The sequence below is a fragment of the Ictidomys tridecemlineatus genome, chromosome 11, assembly GCF_052094955.1.
Source record: "Ictidomys tridecemlineatus isolate mIctTri1 chromosome 11, mIctTri1.hap1, whole genome shotgun sequence".
Lineage (NCBI taxonomy): Eukaryota > Metazoa > Chordata > Mammalia > Rodentia > Sciuridae > Ictidomys > Ictidomys tridecemlineatus.
Window position 1 is genome coordinate 109,500,555 of NC_135487.1, and position 24,304 is coordinate 109,524,858.

Consider the following 24,304-nt stretch of genomic DNA (forward strand, 5'->3'; position numbering starts at 1 on the left):
TGAAGCACTGGGTTCGATCCTCAGCACCACATAAAAATAAATTCATGAAATAAAGCTATTGTGTCCGTCGATAATTTAAAAATATATTTTGAAAAAAAAGCATGTAACTGGCCTTCTTGCTTATAACCCTGTCTCCTTCCCTCACCTTTCAACCAGTTAGAAATACACAGGTATGGAATTCTGTTTTAAAAGAAAATCTGACCAGACTATATTCTTAATAGCCCCCACACACATTTTTTTAAGACAGAAGCCAAGCTCTTGGGCCTGGCATACAAAGGCCACTAAGCTCTGCCCCAGCCAAGCTATACAGACTCTGTCCTTCCACCCCGGCCTCACACTTCAATCTACTTCAACCGAAAGACACAGCCTGTGTGTCACTATCCACACTGGACAGTTTCTCTCCAACTGTCCCTTGCCCTGCTTCTCCCTGGTCCAGTCTCCTTTGGTCCAGTCTCATCCATCTGCCTTCCAACTTCCCCATTCTTCCACCACACGGATTGTGGTACATTGCATTCTGATATTTGATTAAATGGGAGTCTCCTGACCATAAAAGCGTGGTTGTGAACATCCATCTTTGTATGAGCAAACCCTATCTCAGCACCCAGAACACAGGAGGACTCAAAAAAAATCCCTGGCTGACCGGCTTGCTGCGTGGATGGATGGATAGAGCAGGGATCTGCCTGAATCTGTGGCCCAAGACAGACGACTTTGTTACTGACCAGTCTAAATCTAGGCTTGCCCAAGGCCCAGAGGCTGAGACTGATGTCCTCAGGGAGTGCACCCCTGTGTGATCTGGCCTTCTAAGGAGAGGAGTAGGAGGCATCGTCCTGGGTTCAGTGCCAGTGGTTACATGTGTCATCCTAGGTGTTGGACCCAAATGTCTATGATGGTGATGTTGGTAGCCAATGTTTGTGAGCACTTACTGTGGACTGGATATTGTTCCAAGTACTTTAAACAAATTAGCTCATTCAGCTCTCTCAGCCATCGTATGGGTGTCCCCATATCACGGGTGAGGGTTTGAGAAGGTGAATTAACTTTTCTAAGGTCACACAGCTACTAAAAGTAGTTGCAATCTCAGGCAACCTGACCCCAGAACCTTCCTCTTCATACCTCATTTGACCCCAAGTTCATGTTTCCTAGGGATCCTTCTCTTGTTTCCTCTCTCAAGATGGGAGAAGAGGTAAAGGTCAAGAAGAGATCATTTCTGGTTGCTTTTTTTGTCTATTCGGTTTACTTAAATCCCCCCATCATTGCCAAATGATCCATGTTTAGCCAGGATGAGTCCCATCTTATTTTTAATAAGATGGACCCATCTATGTTAATTAACCATGAAGATCATTTTTTCTTTTACACCCACATCTAAGTGATGAGCAGAGAACCATATAAGATCACCAACTTTGCTTTTTGCAAGCCATTTCTGTTTTTCCGTGGACTGGAAACCACACTGTCACTTCCTCTTTACCTTCGCAGTGAGAGCCTAACAGTCGTCACTCCGCTTCTGAGCGATTTCGCGGGCGCCGCTGGGAGAGGTCTGGTCCAAATGGCACCCGTTCTCTACGTGGCACCTTTCTTTCTCTTTCTAAGTAAGTTTCGTAATTCTGTGTTTCTAACATCGCAGGAGCCAGTCCAGTGAAGACTACCGGGCGATGGAGCAATTTGGTCTTTACAGGATCAGCTGCTAACTGTGGCACCTGCTTCTGGCGTTGGCAATGTGACAGTGCTTGGCCTCCCCAGACATCCTTGAGTGGCAGGGAGTGGTGATGCTTGGTTGAGTCCCATGCACCTGATTCTGTTGGGATTTTTTTTTTTAAATATATTTTTGTATGTTGCCTGATCTGACAGTTTGCCCCAGGCCTGCCTCTCCTCCTTCTTCATGGGCTGAACATCCCAAGAGAGACTGAGAGCTTTGCTCCCCAGCCTGAGAGGAGAGCTTAAAACTTGTCTGAAGTTAAGAGTTTGATTAGCTAAATGCACCTTGGACATGTTCCTGGGTGAAAGGGCAGGTGAAGGTTCTGGACTAAAGTGGGCTTTCACTACTGAGAAACTGAGAAGCGGACAGGAAGAGCCACTTGGCTGTGCCCAAGGCCATATGGAAGGTCCTATCTGGTCTGGGAACATCTATTTATATATGTTAGGACAGGGTAGAGAAAAGGAAATTTGGAGGTAGAGGGGAGAATCCGATGAATTGGGCAGGGAATCAAACAGAGACCAAGTACAACAGGAAGAAGGTGCTTTTTGTGCTTCAGGTATCTTTAGCATTTGGTAATGCTTATAGACCCCCCCATCTCAGAATAAATATTTAAATGCATAAAATAAGATGCATAGGATTGTGTAGGAAATCCGCTATATTGGAATAGTTATCAAAATATCTTAATAAGCTGTGATGTAGTGATTAATTTGTTTCTTTATGTATCATCTAACAAGATCTAGCAATAGATGTATTAACCACCAAACTGCAGAGAAGTGATGACTAAGAATACTATTTTTAATTCGGCTGCCACAACTGGTACGTGATACGTGAATATCTGTGATTTGTTGTCTATCTTCATAATTGAAGGAAATACTAAATTTCCATTACAGATTAATTTAAATAAAGAAGTAGGGGGGTTTTTTTTCACCCTAGTTCATGGACCCTTTTATCACATCCAGAACTTTTTGCTTTGGGAAGACTTGAATGGAGTTAGTACAGGAAACTTCAGGGCTGGGATGATGGGGGTAACTGAACCAAGCTGTAATCAGTGTAACCAAGGTTGTGGCAAAAAATTAAGAGTGCAGCATTTGGCACAAAGGAGTTGCTCCACAAACATTGGTTTAATTGAACCAGACTGATGATTCAAGAGACAACTGGTGAGGACCAGACTTGGGCCCTGAAGGGAGAGAGGCAACCTGCAGGGGAATTTACTAGGACCGCATGCTGGGCAATCAATGTCTGCCAGGTTGTGGTGGCAGGTGTTGATGGATAGGTGCCTGCTGGGATCATTCAGGGGCTGGAGTGTTTCTTTTTGTCCTTTTGAGTTGTCTGACTCTGATTCTCAAGTCTATGTGCTTTTTGCGTGTTTAGATTGTATGTTTGCTTTGTGTCAAGGAGGAAACTAGGTTTACATTGTGCAATAATTCAGAGAGTTGCAAATTCTCTCTCGCACGCACACTGTGTTGCTCCAGTCGTTGCTGCTTTGGGGTATTTATTTATTTATTTATTTATTTATTTATTTTGTAAGCCGCTAGAATATCATCGAGGGGAAAGAAGGTGGTGATTAAGATTTAAAAAGGGGAAAACTGGAAACTTTTCCTTAATCTACTTAAACAATGGCTTAAACTGGGCTACATATTTATTTCTTCTAAATTCTGACGCCTGTGAGCACTTGTTTTGTATAGAACCACAGTTTTGGGATTTGTTTGTTTAAAATATTTTATTAGTAGGTGGTGGGCCTTTATTTATTTATACACAGTGCTGAGGATCGAACTCAGAGCCTCACACATGCTAGGCAAGCACTCTACCACTGAGCCACAACCCCAGCTCTCACAGAACCACAGTTTTTAATGTGAAGAGTACATAGATCAGGAAGTAACTTGAAAAAGTTTTGGAGGTCTGTTATTTGTTATTACAAAAAAAAAATAAAGGGAGAGGCTGGGGGTGTAGCTCAATTGGTAGAGTGCTTGACTTGCATGCATAAGGCCCTCGGTTCAAACCCCAGAACCACAAAAATAAATAAATAAATAGGAGGAAATGAAAGAAATTAAATGATGATAAACCAACCAATCAGTTATGAAGTTTAGCAAATGTAAACTTGCCTCTATTCTTTTGTGTGTGTTGTGGTGCTGGGGGTCTAACCCCTAGGGCCTGGCACATCTACACATGAACTCTACCACTGAGCTACACTGTCAGCTCCTCCATTTATTTTTTTTTTCCAATAAATACAAAGATTGACTCACAGTTTAGAATATGGTGCTAGGTAGAGTTAGTGTAATGGTGGGTAAGTCCATCCTTGGACTTAGTATTCAGCCTCACCTGCTAGATCCTGCAAATAAAGGACATTAACAGGAGAGAGCTTTGGAGAGGGGCTATTTTTGTCCACTGAGTTTGTATTCATAGAAGAAAAATAAAAGGTTCCACTTAATTATGGATTCAAGCTATCTCAGTCTCTAAGCACATAGGAGTTTTTATATGTGTAAAGAAAGAGAAGTTGTTTGGCACGTTGACTGTTCCCTAGGTAGGTTTTGTATAAAGTGGAATTATTAGAAATTGCTGCATTTTGGGTATCAAAAATAGTTGAATAATGGGCCATTTTGTATTTTTTTCAAACTAATACTTTCCATTCAAATAATTCTGAAATGGTAATTTGACAATTCCAGGGACATGTTTTAAAGAAAACCCATATCATCAAGGGGATTCTTGTTGTTTCAAAAGCAAGACTCCTGACGTAGTGTGTCAGTGCCAGGCTCTATATTCATCAGAAAAGAAACTAGCTACTCTGCACCTCAAAAATAGCTGTGCTATGCTGGGGTTGGGTGGAGCACGTGGTGGTGGAGCATGTGCCCAGCATACATGAGGCCCTAGATTTGATCCCCAGCCTCCTCACCTCCCGCCCTGACAAAACCTATGAAATCTCCACACTGTGTCTTTCACTTGTCTGAGAAGGTAGTACATCTTAGTCTGTTCCAATGGCAGTACCAAAAATACCAAAAACTGACCGGCTCCTCCACCAGTATTTCTCACGGTTCTGGAGGCTGGGAAGTCCCAGGTGGAGGCCTAGTCGATCTGGAGTCTGATAAGGCTCATTCCCTCAGTAGATACCTTCTGGCTGTGTCCTCACTTGGCACAGGGACTGCCAGCTCCCCCAGGTTCTTGTCTAAAGTCGCGAATCTCATTCAGAGCCCTCATTACCTCTCTCAAAGGCCCCGCCTCCCGATTAATCCCAATGTACGAATTTCAGAGGACACAAACATTCAGCCCACAGCACGATCATGTTCCTGAGCCCAGGCTCCACTAGGGCCTTACTCCATTCATCTTCCTCTCTGGCTTCCTCCATCTCCACCCCCCCCTACTGCTGCCTCTGCCCAGAAACAAGCAAAGATGCCCGTGTCCTCTCCACCCCTCACTACTTTTCCACCCAACTACACTTCCTGGCTGCCCTTCCAGTTTTCTCTTCCCTTTCTCCATGAACCATCTTGAAGCAATTTACGTTTCCTGCAGTCACTTCCCACCCTGGAAGAAGCTGCTTCTGCTCTATGGAAGCCTCTTACCAAGGTCTCCACGGTGTTCTCCTCGTCCGACTGAAAGGAGTCTCCTCTGCCTTGAGGAACTCCAACCTCCCAGCAGCTTTCCACGGGGGCGACAAGCCCTTTCCTTCTGGAATGTTCTGTTGCCCTTGCTTTCCAAGCCACTGTGTCCTGGCTGCCCTCCAACCTCCTACTATTCCCAAACCTCCTGGAGGTTTTAGTCCTCATCCCATCTTCTAAGAAGAGACTCTCCAGGATTCTCCCCTGCACCTTCTTCCTTATATTTCATAACGTGTCTCAATCCGTACATGGAACTGACCTGACCTTGACCTATTGCTCAGAACTCTCTCTAGTTACAAACGGGATTTACAGAAGGCAGTGGAAACACAACGGACACAGCCTTGGCTTGTGCTTCAATTGCTTCAAGATGTTTCACGGAGAAAGGTCTGGGTTCAAATTTGACTCGACCACTTATGCGTTTTGTTTTGTTTTTCGCTACGACTTTTTCAAAAAAATGTATTTCCTAGATGAAGGATAAACTCCTAGTCTTATTAGTCAAGTTCCTCCAGAATATAACCTGATCACTGTTTCCGGTCATTATTCCATGGTCCTTCCACTCATATTCTATAATATAACCAAACTAGACCATCACAATTAGTTTTTTTTTTTTTTTAAATCCATACTTTTTCTCTGTTCTTGCTTATGCCAGTTCATCTTCTGGAATATTTTAGCCCCATGATCTTGCTCACTTATGAGTTTTGTCATGACTAAATATGGGGACACCACAGAGTTTTGGAAAGGATTAAATGACAAATGTTTTCAATAGGTTGAGTAGACTTCAAATTAAAATACACACCCATTCACACTTTCCAAATATTATTTCCAGATGTTTGCTAGATATCCTTCCTATTTATTCCATGGCACTCAACTTTTGGATTTCCAAAAATTACATACATTACCTTCTCCCTCACCCTTGAACATACAATAGCAACAATAGTAACTCTTCTTGATGTCCTTAGTTCTGACGAGTACCATTATTTTCCCAATCTTATAAAACCCAATGCCTTTGATTTCTTCTTACTTCCCACCCCTCTACTAACCCTGATATTTCTTTTCTTTTTTTAAAAAACAATATTTTTAATGGATCTTTTATTTTATTAATTTATTTATCTGTGGTGCTGAGGATCGAACCCAGGGTCTCACACATGCCAGGCAAGTGCTCTACCACTGAGCCACAACCCCAACCCCTAACCTCGCTATTTCTGAGCTTCCAAAACACTGAAAACTCTGTAGATTTCATCTCCTCACTAACTATATAGTTAGTCCCTTTCTTTTTCATCCCTGTACCTTTGTCACCTCTTTCCTGGGCTCCAACTTTCATCATTCTCCACACAAGTAACAGCTTAATTTTTCTGAGACTTTCCAAACACTTTCAGTGGATTCCCCCTTTGAATTCCCCTCATGAATCAAGTCCAGACTTTTAAACATGAGAGTCAATTCCTTCATGCTCTGGATCCAAAATTCCTAGCCAGTCTTACCCCTTCCTATTAACCATAATACAACTCTCCCTGCTCCAGTTGATTGCTTCTTATTGTCTGAAAAAGTCTTTTTTTTTTATTCCTACATATCATCTTGTCATAAAATCTCTTTCACCTAAAAAGCCCCTATCTCCTCCCGACTTTGTTAATCTTTCCAATTCTTCAAAGTCATTTCTAATGCCATATCTTCCATAAGCCTCATCTACTGCCCTCCCCTAAAAAATGTGATCTGCTTTCTTCAAATTTCTCAAAGTCCCTTTATTAATGTCTTTCTCAAAGAGAGATGACTTCCACCCTGCTTGACTAGATTACACAGTCTAGAAGTCAGAGACTGTTCCAAACTCATCTTCATTTCTTAGCCTCTCGGGCATCAGAAATACTATAAGCGGTTGAATAAATATGTATCGAATTGGCAAAGAAAGCAGTAGAAAATGAAGTGCTGGTTTTCACAATAAAGTTCTCCAAATGTGGTACTCATTTCGCTGATAAGTGATGGAAAATGTTGGACAAGTATTGCCTGGACACCAAAACTGACATCATTTTCCAGAAACATGTCCTGATATAAACAAGTTAGCGGTACCTTAAAACCCACATTTAAAAATATATATATATGTTTAATGGTAAAATATATAAGAAAAGGTTAATAAGACATAAACATGCAGTTTAGCAAAATAAAAAGTAAAACCAGTGTAATCACAACCTAGGTCAAGAAATAGAACATTGTCAGGACCCCGGAAGTCCCACCCATCTTGCTCTGCTTCCCACCAGATCACAATCCTTCCCTGCACAATCACTTTCCTGATTCTCATGATAACCACCTCCTAGCTTTTCTTAAAAAGCAATTTTAGGACTGGGTCTATAGCTCAGTGGTAGGGCGCTTGCCTTGCATGTGTGAGGCACTGGGTTTGATCCTCAGCACCACATAAAAATTAAACAAATAAAATAAAGGCATTTTTTAAAAAAGAAGATTAGTTTAAAAAAAAAGCAATTTTAACCCTTATATGCATCACTAAAAAATACAATGTGGTTTTGCTTGCTTTTAAACTCTGTAATAAACAGTAGACTCAGTCTGTATGTGACAAAAAGGTTCAAAAGTATCTTGCATCTTTAATCAAATATAGTCATTCATGTTATGTCAAATAGCTATCATTCATTAATTTTTATTTCTGTGTAATATTCCATTTTATGAATGTGCCAGAGTGTGTCCATTCTGTTGATGGACATAACCATAGTCCCTTTGCTTGAGGCTAAAATGAACAGTGTGGGTATAAATATTCTCTTACATGAGGCTTAATGAAGAGTGCACACATTTCTCTAAGATGACATTGCTAAAAATGTTTTAAATTGCCTCTGCAGTGTATCTTTTTGGTAAGGAATAATTTAAATTTTTCTCAAGTGGTCTAATTCTGATTTCTAGGTATTACAAAAAGTACAATATAAATATATCACATTAATTGGGATTCATGAATAAATTAGTGTATTTTCAATGATTACTGGCAATGTGTATGGTTAGTTGACTGGTTGTGTGAGGTTAGCTTGTTCACCAGTTTCAGATTGAGCATATACATAGTTTTTAGATGACTATGTCAGGTGACCACTTATACTTTCTGCCCATTTTATGTTTTGTAGGTCCCTTCTATCCCTTAGGATTGCTTCCATTTCATCTAAAATTCTTATACTTAGCCTTTTCATGGACTCTGTAATGTCATTTTTCCTTTCCTTCACTTTTCCCCCTGTTGGGAGTCACCCTGGGTCCAAAGACTAACTTCCCCATCCCCTGAGAAGAGCCATCCAATGGTGAGCCCTGCTGGCTCACATGATCCTTACCCACCAATCAGACTAGCCCTGCTGACTCACATGATCCTTACCCACCAATCAGATTAGCCCTGCTGGTGCACATGATCCTTACCCACCAATCAGAAAACACCCCATGCCAACTGTCAAACCCCCGGCTCTATAAATATGCAGAGCTGTTCCTCAATAAACGGGGATTTTCTCCAACGATGAGCCTTGTTCGTTCTTTCACCCCCCATTGTAGTCTCCTTTATTCTTTGTGGAGGCACAAAACCAGCAGATGTTCTGCTTCTTGTGAATTCTCTTCTTTTTAAGAACTCTCTATTCTGGGTTGGGGATGTGGCTCAGGGGTAGAGCACTTGCCTAGCATGTATAAGGCCCTAGGTTTGATCCCCAGCATGGGGAGGGGGGGACCTTCTATACCTCTATTAACTCCATGCTACCAGCCATGGCTCCCTTTTAGACCCTTCTGATGCTTTCCACTTTGTTTTCCCCCATCCACTGAACCCTGACCCTAATGAAAGATCTAGCCCACCTTGGTGGCCCCTTTGTCATTGGTCTGTGTTCTTTCTGAAACACAAAAGGAATTGGTCCTTTAATATTAATCATTAATAAAAACATACTGGGTGATTTCTGCAAAATGCTAGATTTCAAATTTTTTTTTCTAACAAAGTGCTACCATTTAATCCCATTTTCCCCTTTAGACCTAATATTTAAGATTTGTTTCAGTAGAAAACATTCCACAGTGGTCCCAGTTGAAAACTTTTGGTGAGAAAAGAACTAAAATAAATTCCGATCCCAAATCACACTGGACTTTATAGTCATCCATTATGAAGCTTTTCAGTAAAACTACAGTGACTCTCCAGGAACTTAAAAAAACAAAACAAAACTGCAGTGTAGAAGGGAAGTACTACTGCCATTTCACTTTAGATACTAATTTTAGCCCACCTTGCATAAGATCTAAGAACTACAAATATTTTCAACCAACCAGTAGGAAAATGATTGCCCGTGCCAGAGCCACAGACTTTGCCTCTCCAACAACCACTTCTGTGGGAGTAACAGATAACCCTGGAATTTGAGGTTTGAGGAGCTACATGCTGATTGTCCTATAAAATAATATAAAAGTCATTTATCATACACTGATTGCATTTACATTAAAATGAGTGCACTTAGGTAAGCTGAATTTTTTTATAGATGTGGCCATGTTACAAGGATAAAGCTGAACTTTTTATTTATTTATTTATTTTGGTACCAGGGATTGAAACCTGGAGTGTTTAACCACTGAGAAACATCTACAATCCTTTTTTATTTTTTATTTTGAGACAGGGTTTTGCTAAGTTGCTTAGAGTCTCACTAAGCTGCTGAGGCTGGCTTTGAACTTGTGATCCTCCTGCCTCAGCCTGCCAAATCGCTGGGATTATAGGCATGCCACACCGTGCCCAGCAAAGCTAAACTTTGTAAAAAGACTAGAAATGACTATGGAAGTTAAAGTTATAAAAGAACAATTAACTCATGAAGTCATTCCACTGCTGCTCAGCCTGAAGAAGGTGGTGAACATTCAAGTTGATTATTGCTAATAACCTGCAATCTCATTTACCAGAATTGTAATAAAGAGAACTACATAATGGGGTACGTTGGGAACCAGAGCACTAATCTATTTTTATTCCCCGTTCTTTCTCCTACTTGCAAGCTAAGCTCAGCGTCGGCCAGAGGGAAGTAACCGTTCAAAAAGGACCGCTGTACAGAGCTGCAGGTTACCCAGTCAGCATTGGCTGCCATGTCACTGGCCATCAGGGACCTTCCCTGCAGCATTTCCAGTGGTCTGTTTACCTGCTGACAGCCCCGACCAGGGAAGTCCAGATCATTAGCACCAACGATGACACCTTCTCTTACGCAATGTACGCTCAGCGGGTACGAAACAAGGACATCTATGTGGAGAGGTTGCAGGACAACTCAGTCCTGTTGCACATCTCAAAGCTCCAGATGCAGGACGCTGGCGAGTATGAGTGTCACACTCCAAACACTGATGGAAAATACTATGGAAGTTACAGTGCGAAGACCAAACTAACTGGTAAGCTGTTTGTCCACTTCTGCTAGCCAGCCCCGGAGAAGCCAGTCTTCGCCACCACGAGGCCTTGCAATGTGACAGACTTTATTTTGTTCTGTTTGCTTTGGGAAAAAAAAAAAGTTCCCACCCTCAGATAGTTTGGAGATTTGTTGCAAATAGGTATCTCTTCTTCTTAAAAATCATCAATTCAGTTTTCCCCATCTTCTGTGCCATGAAGATTTGGACAGTGCAAGGCCTTCCTGAAGCCTCACCCATAGGTATACATAGGTTAGTAATAGCAACAGCAGTCCACAAATCTTTGAGGGTTCCCCACCCCATGTTATCTCTTCTTGGAGGTAGAACAGTAAATTGGTAAGAGATCTGGTATTAATATCACAGGTGATCTGTCCATAACTTGGAAATGATTATTCCCAAATGACCATTCTCCAACACATTCACCCATGGGAGAGGATCCTCGAAAACTTTGCCTGAAATACCAGCACCTTTTTATATATACATATTTTTTTTGAATTTATATGCACATTCATATTTTTTTATTGATTGTTCAAAACATTACAGAGCTCATGATATATCATCTTTCATACATTTGACTCAATTGGGTTTTGAACTCCCATTTTTACCCCAAATACAGATTGCAGAATCACATCTGTTACATACTCAGATTTTTACATAATGGCATATTAGTGACTGTTGTATTCTGCTACCTTTCCTATCCCCGACTATCCCCCCTCCCCTCCCCTCCCCTCCCATCTTCCCTCTCTACCTCCTCTGCTGTTGTTCAATTCTCTCCCCTATTTTTCCCTCCCCCTTGCCCCTCATAACCTCTTATAATTTTGTGTATCATTGAAGGTCTCCTACCATTTCCATATTGCTTTCCCTTCTCTCTCCCTTTCTCTCCCCCCATTCGTCTTTGTTTACTGTTAGTCTTTTCCTCATGCTCTTCCTTCCTGTTCTGTTCTTAGTTGCTCTCTTTATATCAAAGAAGACATTTGGCATTTGTTTTTTAGGGCTTGGCTAGCTTCACTTAGCATAATCTGCTCTAATGCCATCCATTTCCCTGCAAATTCTATGATTTTGTCATTTCTTAGTGCTGCATAATACTCCATTGTGTATAGATGCCACATTTTTTTTATCCATTCATCTATTGAAGGGCATCTAGGTTGGTTCCACAATCTAGCTATTGTGAATTGTGCCACTATAATCATTGATGTGGCCGTATCCCTATAGTGCGCTCTTTTAAGGTCCTCAGGGAATAGTCCGAGAAGGGCGATAGCTGGGTCAAATGGTGGATCCATTCCCAGGAATCTCCATACTGCTTTCCAATATATACATATTTTTTAAAGTTGTTGATGGACCTTTATTTTATTTATTTATATGTGGTGCCGAGAATCGAACCCAGCGCCTCACGCATACCAGGCAAGTGCGCTACCACTGAGCCACGACTCCAGCCCAATACCAGCACCTTTTTAGCTTAGCAAACACCTACATTTACTTCAGGAGGCAGTGTTATTACCTCTTCCATGGCACCACGTAGTGGGCACTCAGGCAGTGCCCCCTCTGTCATTCCTCTCCATGCTCAATTCACACCACTGTCTTTACTACTCACCCAGGTATGGTAAGGCAACTAGCTCTGTGTACCTACCTTTCCCACCACATTCTGAGCTTCTCAGAAAGAGAATGCTCATCTCAGCTCCTACCACAATGCTGGCATCGAGTAAGATGCTCAGCCATATTAAATGACTCAGTCTAAGAGTTGCCTTCACGTGAGTTTCCGCTGTTCAATTTCATTTGAGGAAGAAAAAAAATGGTAGGGTAGTAGGAGAGTTACAGAAACTTAGATAAGGATGGCCTTTTAGCTGTGAATGGTAACTCATAGCAGAGATTTCAGAATTTTTATTTCACAAGAAGCAGGTTAAGGCCCATAGAAATATTTTTGTTGTGCCCAAGTTCATGTAGTTAGTTAGATAGACGATCAGGGTCAAAATCTAGGTCTGGTCGCTATCGGTTGGTTTTCCCCTATAAGCTTTCTGTGTGGAGTAGCTAAATTGGTTATAGCTTATGCTAATGACACAAAGCCAGGGTCCATACGGCACTGAGATATTTGCTTTGTCAAGTTCCAAAGGAACACAAATGCCAATGTTCCCATTGGCAACCCAGAAGATGCACCCTCTCCACCTACAGAGGCCAATTGGACAAGTGTGGGCGCATCCGGTTATCATCATTCCTTTGTTTCCAGTCATTCCAGATACCCTCTCTGCCACCATGAGTTCCCAGACTCTCAGGAAGGAGGAAGGTGAGCCTCTAGAACTTACCTGTGACGCATCCAAAGCCACAGCTCAACATACTCATCTCTCCATCACCTGGTACCTGATGCAGGAAGGAGGGGGGAGCCAAGCCACCAGCATTATTTCTCTCTCCAGAGATTTTGTATTGACCCCTGGGCCCTCATATGCAAAGAGGTTTGCCGCTGGTGATGTTCGGCTCGACAAGCTTGGGACTGCCACCTTCAGACTGTCCATAGGCCATCTCCAGCCCTCAGATCAAGGCAGACTGTTCTGTGAAGCAGCCGAGTGGATCCAGGATCCAGATGAAACCTGGACATTCATCACGAAAAAGGAGACAGATCAAACAACCCTGAGGGTCCAGCCAGCAGGTAATTATCATCTCGGGAAATATGTGAATTCACTAGGACTGAGTATGTATCGAACAACTTTCTATTTTTTTTTTTTAATCTTAGGTAGACTGTTGATTGCTTAGCTAGAAAATTTGAACCTTTTTTGTTTTTGTCATCTAGGCAGCATAACTAAAAAGAAGGATGCTCATTTTGGCTTTGTTCATAGGAGATTCTATATGGGACAAGGCATGTTACATGGTTAGATTGAGCCAGGCATGGTGCCACATGCCTGTAATCCCAGTGACTTGGGAGGCTAAGGCAGGAGGATCACAAGTTGAGGCCAGCCTGAGCAACTTAGTGAGGCCCTGTCTCAAACTGAAAAATAAAAAAGGCTGGGGATGTAGCTCAGTGCTAGAGTGCTCCTGAGTTCCAACTCTAGTACCCACTCCCCCGAAAAATATCCCATAAAAGTCAGATTGATTCCACAAGATAGCCGTGGTTTCGGTACCATTTTTGCCAGGCACTTTGTAAGCACGTTATCTACATTGTTTAACTGAGTCCTACAGTTCACCCTATGAGGTAAGGAGTCAACTCCCATTTTAAAAATGAGAAAACTGAAGCCAATGCTAATGCTTCTCTGAGGTCACCCCCCTCGTTAGCTCAGGGGCTGGCATTCAAAGGCAAACCAGTCTCTCTGCAAAGCCCACCAACCACCACAGCTGGGCCTCAATGGTGTTCCAGGTTCCAGCAGGACATCTTGTCTCTGTCGGTGCTAAAATTTCCTTCCACTTGAACCCCTGTCCATGTTGGAATGGCATCACGCCTCATGATCCACTGACATTTTTTTGTCAAAGTAGGCAGAAGAAACTTGTCTGTTTTCTGGTCTTTCTATGGAGGCTTGGATCCAATAGGAGGGAGTTGCTAAAACCGTATATACCCATTGCTAAAAGTATTGATCCAGTGGTGGGTCATTGAAGTGCTCTTTCTTTTTTAAGAAGCATATTATTCCCTTCCGTTATAAAATGGCCCTGTTGGCCTCAGGTACCTCAGTGAGTCCTTGTGGAACCACATCATTTACACTTTCAACTTAGGAAAATTCCACTGGATATTCCAGACCAAAAAAAGAGAGAGAAAGAAATAAGAGCTGGGGTGTAGCTCAGTGGTAGTGTGCCTACTCAGCATGCACGAGGCCCTGGGTTCAATCCCCAGTGCCCAAATGAAAAGAGAGAGTGAGAGAGAAAGACATCATCATTTACAACAATCCCACCTATGAAAACGCTTTTATTTTTTTAATTTAAAATGCATACTTAACTGTATACTTTATATATCTGTGCAGACTTCTTGCTTCCTAGGGTTGCCTTCAGAAAATCATGTATGCTGTTTTGTTTGTTTGTTTGTTTTGTTTTCCTGACTTAAGGAATAGTCATGGGCATGTTTTACTCTAATTTGGGGGGCCCTTGACGAGCTTACCTGAACTGTAGAGCTGAACCACCACATAAAATGCAGTCTCCGTGGTCTCTGTCCTGGGGTCTCACCTCTGGTTCAGACAGGACAGATGCAGCGGGCCTTCTAAACACCTGCCTTGCTTTGGTCGGCAGGGAGAGATTTTAAAGTCAGCATCACAGCTGAGAGCACGTCTGCCGAAGGGAAGCCCTTGGAGCTGGTCTGCCTGGTGGTGGGCAGTGTGCGGGACCCGCAGCTTCAGGGCTTCTGGTTCCTCAATGGGACTGAAATCGCCAGCATGGATGCCCGTGGAGTCCTGGACCTGAGGATGGGCTACAAAGACAGAGCGAGTCAAGGACGGCTTCAGGTTTCCAAGATGAACCCGAAGGCTTTCTCTCTCAAGATCTTCTCTGCGGGCCCAGAGGATGAAGGCGACTACAGCTGTGCAGTGGCAGAGGTGGTGAGGGCTCCGACCGGCTCCTGGCAGGTGCTTCAGAGGGAGCAGTCACCAGTCAGCCACGTGCGCCTGAGGGAGCCAGCAGGTATGTGAAGTTGGGACCGGGCAGACCCCCGCCCCCTGCTTCATGGGCACAGTGGGGGTCTTCCCTGAGAGTGGGATGCCAATCAGACCATGCTGGAGGTGGAGTGGAGGGGAAAAAAGGAAGCAGGAAATCTCTGGATCCCATTTCTGAGCCATTAAGTGGGCCCTGACTATGGACACGCTTCTTTATTTCTCGAAATCTCAGCTTCTTCCTCTGTAAAATGATGGCACACACAATTACATGGTCAAGTCCCTTCGGGCTGCTTTAGACCCTTGGATTCTATTTATTTTCCATCTGTTCTTTTTTTCTTTGATGGTACTGGAGATTCAGCCCAGGGTCTCGTGCATGTGAGCTAGGCAAGTGCTCTACCACTGAGCCAAGTCTCCAGGTCTTTTGAAAGTTTATTTTTAGACAGGGTCTAACTAAGTTGCCCAAGTTGGTCTTGATGCTTGTGATCCTCCTGCCTCCTGCCTCAGTTTCCCAAGTAGCTAGGAGTATAGGCATGCACCACTATGCCTGACTTGTTAGGGATCATTTTTATAATCGAGTTTCTCTTGAAAACCTGTATTAATGAAGCCCTCTGTCTTTGTGTGTACTTGTGGGTGCGTGGCGGGGGAGGGGGCGGAGATGAGTGGGTTAAGAGTCAAGGGCAGGCTGGGCTGTGGCTCAGTGGTGGAGCGCTTGCCTGGCATGTGTGAGGCACTGGGTTTGATCCTCAGCACCACATATAAATAAAAAATTAAAGAAAGTTTCATCCAAAACTAAATAATAATAATAATAATAAAAGAGTAAAGGGCTAGCTCCACTTTGTTCCTCTTTCTTGGGAATAAACAACCACATTAACTGACCTTGAGTCTGGGCTGATATCTTTCAGGGGCCTTCTGTTGGTCCCCTGTTACAGGAACCTGCTGTGGGGAATCATACTTACTCATAATTCTGACTCACTTGAGAAATGAAGAGGAAAATGAGGGCGTCCATCTCAGTTCCCTGCCCTTTGGTGTTAGGTGGTGAGATGTCTGAGTGTCTGGATGTGTGAAACAGGGAAAGCCACTGCCATTGATGTGACATGGTTAGTCCTATAAACCAATGGTTCATGTGCTGAAAGTTTGGCCCCCAGTGTGGCAATGCTGAAGTAATGAAATCACGGGTTACACCCTTGTGAGCACATTGATGTTATTTTGGGAGAGTGGATGATTATAAAGTGAGGCCTCCCCATCCACTCCCCCCCTTCTACTTCCCTTTCTGCTTCTCTGCTGTGTTCCGATGCAGCCAGAGGGCCCTTGCCAGGAAGCCAGCACCATGCTGATTGGACCCTCCAATTACCAGCTGACCTTGAGCACAATAAATCTATTTACTTTTTAAGTTACCCAGCCTCAGGTATTTTGTTAAAGCAACACAAAACAGACCAAGATAGCCACTCCGTTTGCTTTTGCTTTGTGAAGTTTGGCTGACCTTAAACATGTTTGAATAATCAGCGCTCTTTGTGTGGAGTGAAAACAGACAAATTCACAACTGATTTTAGGATTCTCTGGGCTGAGTGTTAAATTCAAAGTCTAGAAAGAAATAATTGCCAAAAATCAAAACAAAATTAAAAAAAAAATTTAAAGAATGAGACTAAGGATAAAGCTATTCTTGTTGCACTTGCTCATTAGAGGCATTTCCAAGGATAGATAAATTTCCCTTTTGTGTTCTTCTCCATCTCCCCACTGGCTGGGAATGAAGATGCACAAACTCCAGTCTGGAGTGATAGGCCAGGAAGGGTGTTGGTGTCGTTTTCACTCTAAACATTTGGTCTAACTTTCTAGGATGCAGAAAAACAATGTAGGCAGGTTTATATATTCACACGGAGCTAAATCTCTCCTTTGTGTTTCTCAACCTCCCTGGAACATATCAGCAACCTTTCTTAAGCCCAGTATGTGGGAATTTGTGCCAAAAAGGTCCAAAAGTGTGCTTCGTGGTCTGCAGCTCATAATCCTATCAGTGGGGTTATCTTCCAAAGCTAAAAATAATTCTTTGCATAGACTGGAGTCCAAGCTGCTGGGCCTAATGTGTAGCGATAGGAAAACTTATTAGCATATTTATTAAGGATCTTATTTAACATTCTGTTTTGAAAGTCAAACCATTGTTTGAAGTATGAGCAGAGTTTTATCATTCTATGAATATTTTAAACAGAAGGGGGCATCCACTATCACTGTGAATGTGTAACTTACACACACTTAGTGAATTTATTGTTTCTTCCTTTAAGGCACTAATGACCACAATGAATTAAAAAAACTTAATTAAAAAAACGATGTTAGTTTAATCTAGTCATATTGGTTATGTTAAAGTGACGAGACTATGAGTAATAATTTCCCCTCCAATTTCTAAATTTCTATTGTGAGTCATTGAATCATTTTTATATTGAAAACAAATCTAAAGCATAATCATACCTCCAATATCCAAAATTTAGAAGCAGGTTTGTCATTATTTTTTTAACCTATTTACGGACACTAACCTTCTTTTTGCCTTTATAACTTATGCATATGTGTTCATAAAACAGCTAAAGACTGAAGTCCTTCCTCCACAGGGAAAAGCAATTTGCAGATTCATTGAGTTCCTCCTTAGATGTCTAATATGCTAATTCTATTTTGTTTTTCTTTTTTGCTTTGAACTACCTCTGCTTTTGCCAGTGCCTCTTATTAAACACTAAAGCAAATAGCTAAACTTTACCAAGTACTTTCCCTAGCCAGCTGGCCTCAGCCCTCTGTGTATACCCTTTGCTCAATCTTCTCAAGATGCAATAAGGTGGGTGCTATTACTACCCTCATTTCTATGGGAAAGAAAACTAAGGCTCAGAGAGGTCAAGTGTGTTGCCCAGGGTAATTCTGACTCCAGGGGTCTTGGTCTTAAACTTGGTGCCAGCTGCTTAGGATGCAGGAGCTCCTGATGTATCCCTCATGTATCTCTGCATTGCCCACAAAGCAACCAGGATGAGACTTTACACAATAAGCAGTTGTCGAATCCAAGTCTGCATTTCTACACACCTTGGATTTCCCACTGGGGCGCTGGCCTTACATTTGTCATCTTACACCATAATTTGGACATAAGCAGGTTCCCCATTTAAAACAGATGATAGATAGATTATATATACACACACACACACACACACACACACACACACATACATATGTATGCATATAATTTTCCCCCAAGTAATTATTTTTTATGACAGTATTATGAGCAGAGATCTAATTAACAATGTTTTGTTCTGTATAAGACACATCCTAAACTAATTAGGGCTGATTAGGGAAGGATACATAGCAAGAAAAAGATCATTTTGAATTCTGAAGGCTAAATTCTAAAAAACTAAAAATTTAAATGAGCACAGCTTCATTATTTTCAGGCTCATACACCCACCCTAATTAATCTAACAAAATATTATTGGATGTTTGCCCAACTACCTATTCTTTAGGAAAGGCTGATTTAACAAAATGATTTTTAAAATATGTGCAAACTAGAAATTGTTTGAGTGTAAGTAGTTTCTCCTGGTAGTCATTCTGCTGATTTGTTTGCCTTTTTAAGGTTTAGCAGACATTTTTCCTGAAAGTGAAGAAACAGCCCAATCTGATTTGTCTCAAGCTAGTCAAGTCTTCAGTCATGAGATTTCACTGCATCTCAGAAAATATTTTTGTTTACTCGAAACACTTTTTTCTTCTCAAATCTGTAATCCACAGCAAGAAGCGTGGTCATATCTACCAGACAGCAAGCTGTGTGGGAAGGAGAGGTGCTTGCCCTTCTCTGCAAGGCCGATGGGGTTGAGAGTCCTCTATCCGTGACCTGGTGGCACATCCCACAGGACCAGACCCAGCCCAAGCTTGTGGCTGGCATGGCGCAGGATGGCACCGTGCAGTTGGGTGTCTCCTCTGGGGACCCCGGTTACCATGGCAACACGAGGCTGGTGAAGTTGGACTGGGCCACTTTCCAGCTGGAGATCACCTCCAGCACTGTCTCCGACAGCGGTATGTATGAGTGCAGAGTGTCCGAAGGGTCCCAGAACCAGGCCAGAGGTCGGCACTGGACGCACAAGATTTCAGTCACCATCAGATCTCTGAGTAAGTGCCCAAGAAACCCTTTTCTGAACTTGCCCATCAGTCCCTTCTTCTGGAGGTGCAATCCGGTTGGGTATCATTCTGAATGCCCCAGGAAGCAAATGTGTACCTCAGGAACACAGAGCCCAGTCTCGGGCTACCACGTCTGTCAATTAACCTCTAAAATTTATTTATCTTTACAAGGATGATCTTTAGAGTGCAACTCATAAGTTGTTGTTCATGGTTAAAAAGAAAGTCCTATGATTTGGAGTCGACCTGGAGAGTGCCCCGAACCTTACACTTTACGGTTTATGACAGCTGCAGGCCTGGCCTACTGGAGTCTCTTCTGGCAAGAGAGACTGACCCTTCCCCCAGGAGCAGGGTGAGCGGGTGGGAGGAAGAAGGCCAGACCACAGGGGCCCTAGCGCTCCACCCCCAGGCAGCAGCTGTCCAAGCAGCAGACTGGAGAAACACTGCCCGTTTGTTGTCAGGGCTGAGAACCGTGGTAGGTCAGCTTGGGAACACTAGATCAGCCTTCAGGACAGACTGAACTGTGAATCAGCTTCTGCCCCCAAATGCACAGCCCTCGGAATGGATGGGTGCACAGTCCCGTGTGAAGATGGCACTAAAAAGCTCGAAAGATCTGCCCTTTGACTTGGTAAACATGTTAGAAATTGTGTTTCACTTTTCTGTCTGCAGACTCAAGTTTACAAGTTAATCTGCTGAGCCGTCAGCCACAAGTGAAGTTAGGGGACACCTTTGACCTGTCCTGCATAGCGGGGGCTGACTACTCTGACCTCAGACTGCCTCTCACTATGAGCTGGCGGTTCCAGCCAGATGGGTCTCAAGCCTTTCGTCAGCTAATTCGAGTCGCTCACAACGGCATCATCGAATGGGGGGATTCCCTGTCCCAGTTCCAAAAGAAGACGAAGGTTTCACAGTCTTCATTTCGTTCTCAACTCCTCATCCATGATGCCTCTGAGGAAGAGACAGGAAAGTATGAGTGTGAAGTGGAAGTGTATGACAGAAATTCCCTACCCACAAATAGCCCAGCCAGGGCCTCTGCCGTCTCTCACCCATTGAGGATAGTGGTCACTTTACCAGGTAAGTGACACTTGAAATTAATCTCTGCTTTTAAAAAAATTCCTCTCATTTTAGGTAAGTTGGAGAAATACACATAAAGAGCCTTGTCCCCATATTTGCACTGTATAAGTAAGAACCATATGTGAGTGCGATCCCAACATATGGTTCTTACTTATACAGTACAGATATGGGGACAGGGTTCTTACTGTGTATTTCTCCAACTTACCTAAAATAAGAGGACATTAAGTTAATATGCACAGGGTGGCCATTTTGGCTGTTAAATCACTGAACTACTCCACACCAGTTGATAACCACTGCTCTGGGCTCTTTCGCCAACTGCCCAAAAGTTTCCCCCACCCAGAAACTAAAGGGTACTGCCTACCACAGCAGAGACCTGGAGGGCTATGCTCCAGAAGAGAGGCAATCTTTTTGACAGGTCTCTTCCCATGTCCTAGCAGTTATTAAATGTTTGGAATGTCTTTCCTAGTGGTAGGGACCATGTAAATTCCATTATAATACCCTGATCTGGGCTGGGGATATAGCTCAGTGGTAGAGCATTAGTCCGGCATGTGTGAGGCTCTGGGTTCAACCTCCAGCATTGGGAAAAAAAACAACAACAACACTGATCTACTTCTTTTTAATGTATTCATGCATGAATCAAGGGGCTGGGGTTGTATCTCAAAGGCAGAGCACTCATCTAGCATGTGTGGTTCTTCGCTCCTCAGCACCACATAAAGTTAAAAATAAAATAAAAGTATGTGTCCAACTACAACTAAAACAAAATATTTTAAAAACACATATGAGTCAAAGAATTTATGATTACAGTGAAATATAATCCACCTCATCAATTGCTGATTAAACAGAGGTTAAAGGTAAGACACAACCTGGAAAAAATTCTGCTTTGTTTTGTATCTTCTCCTTATTATTCGCATTGTCTTAGGACAGGAATTTAGATCTGACAAGCACTAGATAAAAGCTTGGCTTCAGACAAGTCACTTAATCAGTCCAAGTTTTAGTTTCCTCTTCTCTAATTTGCTCATGTGCAACTTAAATGTGGTGACATACATAATGTGCCTAGCACAGTGCCTGATACACCAAGCAGATGCTCAAACACAGTAGCTGTCATGTTCTTTCTGCTGTTGAGCAATACTCTCCATAAAAAGTAATGATCTTCTTGTTTATTAAATCATGCCTTCCTTTACTGTTGTCCAAAACCTTTTTTCTTGAAACTTCTTTTTTTCTTGTTCCTATGACAGAAGATTTTCTTGCTTTCTTTCCTAACACTGACTGTTCCTTACCAATTTCTTTTACAGGGTTTTCCTCCTCCACCGATTTATTCTTTAAAGACAATTCTTCCTTTGGATTACTTTCTTCCCATGATGCTACACTTTCTCTGGAGTTAGATTCAACCCTACCTATAATTATACCTATATGTTGACAACTCCCAAGTCCGCTATCCTGAAAGAGTTCTCTTCTGATCTCCAGACTCACACCTAATTGCCTCCAAGCCATGTCTACACTCACTGTGTCAAAACATAAACTCACCACTATCATCTGAAGCTACTCCTTCCACATTGTGTCCTGTGTCCCCACCACCTACCAGTGGCCCAATTTGGAAACCTGAGTCATTCACAATCCTCTATGCCCTCCCCATGTTCAAATTCTCATGGCGTGACATGCAAGGTCCTTTATAATAAAAGACATTTATGTGTTCTCAGCATCATCTCCTTCTACTTTCCATCTTGGATTTGAGCTCAAGTCATACCAAATTACTTGCACTTCCTCAATAATTCATGCTCTCTCATATTTTAAATTTTTTTTTCACTCAAGTTGCTTTTTTATGTGGAATTCCTTTGCCTTTTCATCATCAGAATCATTCCTGTAAACCCTTAAGACTTAGCTCACAGTGGTCTCCTCCAAAAAGTCTCCTCCCCTCACTCCTACATGTGGGTTAGGTGGGCTCCTGGATGCTCTGATACTTTGAGTACTTCCCACATAGGTAACAGCTGCTATGATCTATAACCCTCTGTCCCTGTATTTGTCCCTTTCTCTCTAAAAGTGAGCCACCGAGGAGCAGTACCCATAGAACCTGGAATAGTTTTGCATGCCATACAGTATGTGATAAATAAATGTTTGGTGAAACAGAGTAAAGGGATTGTTTTAGTCATCTTTTTCATTGCTTTGGCCAAAAGACCTAACAAGAACAATTTTAGAGGAGAAGAAGTTTATTTGGTTTCAGTTTCATAGGTCTTAGTCTATAGACAGTCTATAGCAGCTGGCTCCATTCCTTAGGGCTGGAGGTGAGGCAGAATATTGTGGTGGAAGAGTGTGGTGGAGGGAAGCAGCTCACATGATGATCAGAAAGCAGAGAGGGAGAGACTCCACTCACCAAATACAAAATATATACTCCAAAATATATACACCCCCAAAGCCCACACCCTATCTGCCTTCAGTTACCACTCAATTAATCCCATCAGGTGATTGGTTCACTTGATTGGGTTAAGGCTGTCATATCCCAGTCATTTCTCCTCTGAACCATCTTGCATTGTCTCACACATGAGCTTTTGGGAGACACCTAACATCCAGACTATAACAGGGACTGGCAACATCAACAAGCAGTTATAAAAGTAGGCTCAGTGACATCAAGTTAAAATAAGATTTGAAAAGAAGTTTATCATACATCTTTCTGACAAAGCAGAAAGGAGAGGTTAAAGGAGATGCTTCGCAGTGGAGTGGCTGCACAATTTCCTTTTGTTTACCCGTGTTTGAAGGCAGCAATAACTAGACTTTGACAAATTGTGGATTCAGAAATACTCTGGATAGCAAGCACACAGAGCATTAGGAATGCCACTTTCTTTAATTTGAAACACAAAATGCTGTAGAAGAGGTGTCTGTGCTGAAACACTAAAGCATCATCATGTTGGAAAGAGAATGAGCTTTTCTATATGATACTTCCCTTTCCCACCCAGTAAGGGTAGAATTAGGACCAGTGGGTGCAAGTTATGGAGAGAGAAAACTCAAGTTGATATGAGACAGAATTCTCCAGTGGCATAGTTGTTCCAAGATGGAATGATCTGCATCATTGGAGAATTGTTCAAAGGCTGAATGAGCAGGTCATGTGGCCGCTGAGAGGGAATTGTCACATATGACGGTCACAGGAGGGTTGGCCTCATTGACTTCTAATATCCCTTCTACCTGAAAATTCTGTTTTCTAGCAAAGTAACTGTTTTCATTCTTTTCATTCAGAGAGCAAGCTAACAGTGAACTCAAGGAATCAATCCCAGGAGATCTCCATCATCTCCAACACCAATATAGAATGTAACATCTTATCTCGGACCATTGGAAACCTTCAGTTAGCAATTATTTGGTATTTTTCTCCCATTTCTTCTAATGGATCCTGGCTCAGGATCCTGGAGATGGACCAAACCAGTGTTGTAAAATATGGGAATGAATTTCATACCCCACAGAAAAAACAAAAATTTCATATGGAGAAAGTTTCCCAAGACTTGTTTCAGCTACATATTCTAAGTGTGGAAGACAGTGATCAGGGCAGATATTACTGTGCCGTGGAGGAATGGCTCTTGTCTACAGACGGTACCTGGAAGAAGCTGGGAGGAAAGAAGTCGGGACTAACAGAACTGAAGCTCAGGCCCACAGGTAATCCTTGTGAATGTGTTGACGCATGTCTTTCTGTAAGATTGCCACCTTCTCTTAGGCAGTTCTTCTATGAAATGATTATGTGGAAGTAAAAATATGACCTAAAGTCATAGGAATAGTGTCTGCCTACAAATGACTGCAGAACATGGTAGCTCAGAGCAGGGGAGGTCACTTAAGGACAGTCTGAGGTTTTGAGGAGCTCAGACAGGAACAAGATCCCTGCGATTGGTTTGCTTATCAGCCTGGCAGCCTGGTCTATGCAGCTACCCAGGGCATCG

The 24,304-nt window shown here is 42.5% G+C and overlaps 1 protein-coding gene across 1 annotated transcript in view; it reads left to right on the plus strand.

Annotated features, from left to right (window-relative positions):
* The window catches only part of Cd101 (CD101 molecule), a 45,093-nt gene that overhangs the window by 9,718 nt on the left and 11,071 nt on the right, over nucleotides 1-24,304 (plus strand). The window contains exons 2-7 of the mRNA XM_078027805.1: nucleotides 10,243-10,623; nucleotides 12,857-13,273; nucleotides 14,833-15,219; nucleotides 18,933-19,310; nucleotides 19,986-20,390; nucleotides 23,616-24,026. Coding sequence (XP_077883931.1) covers nucleotides 10,243-10,623; nucleotides 12,857-13,273; nucleotides 14,833-15,219; nucleotides 18,933-19,310; nucleotides 19,986-20,390; nucleotides 23,616-24,026 — 2,379 coding nt within the window. The remainder of the gene's footprint in view (nucleotides 1-10,242; nucleotides 10,624-12,856; nucleotides 13,274-14,832; nucleotides 15,220-18,932; nucleotides 19,311-19,985; nucleotides 20,391-23,615; nucleotides 24,027-24,304) is intronic.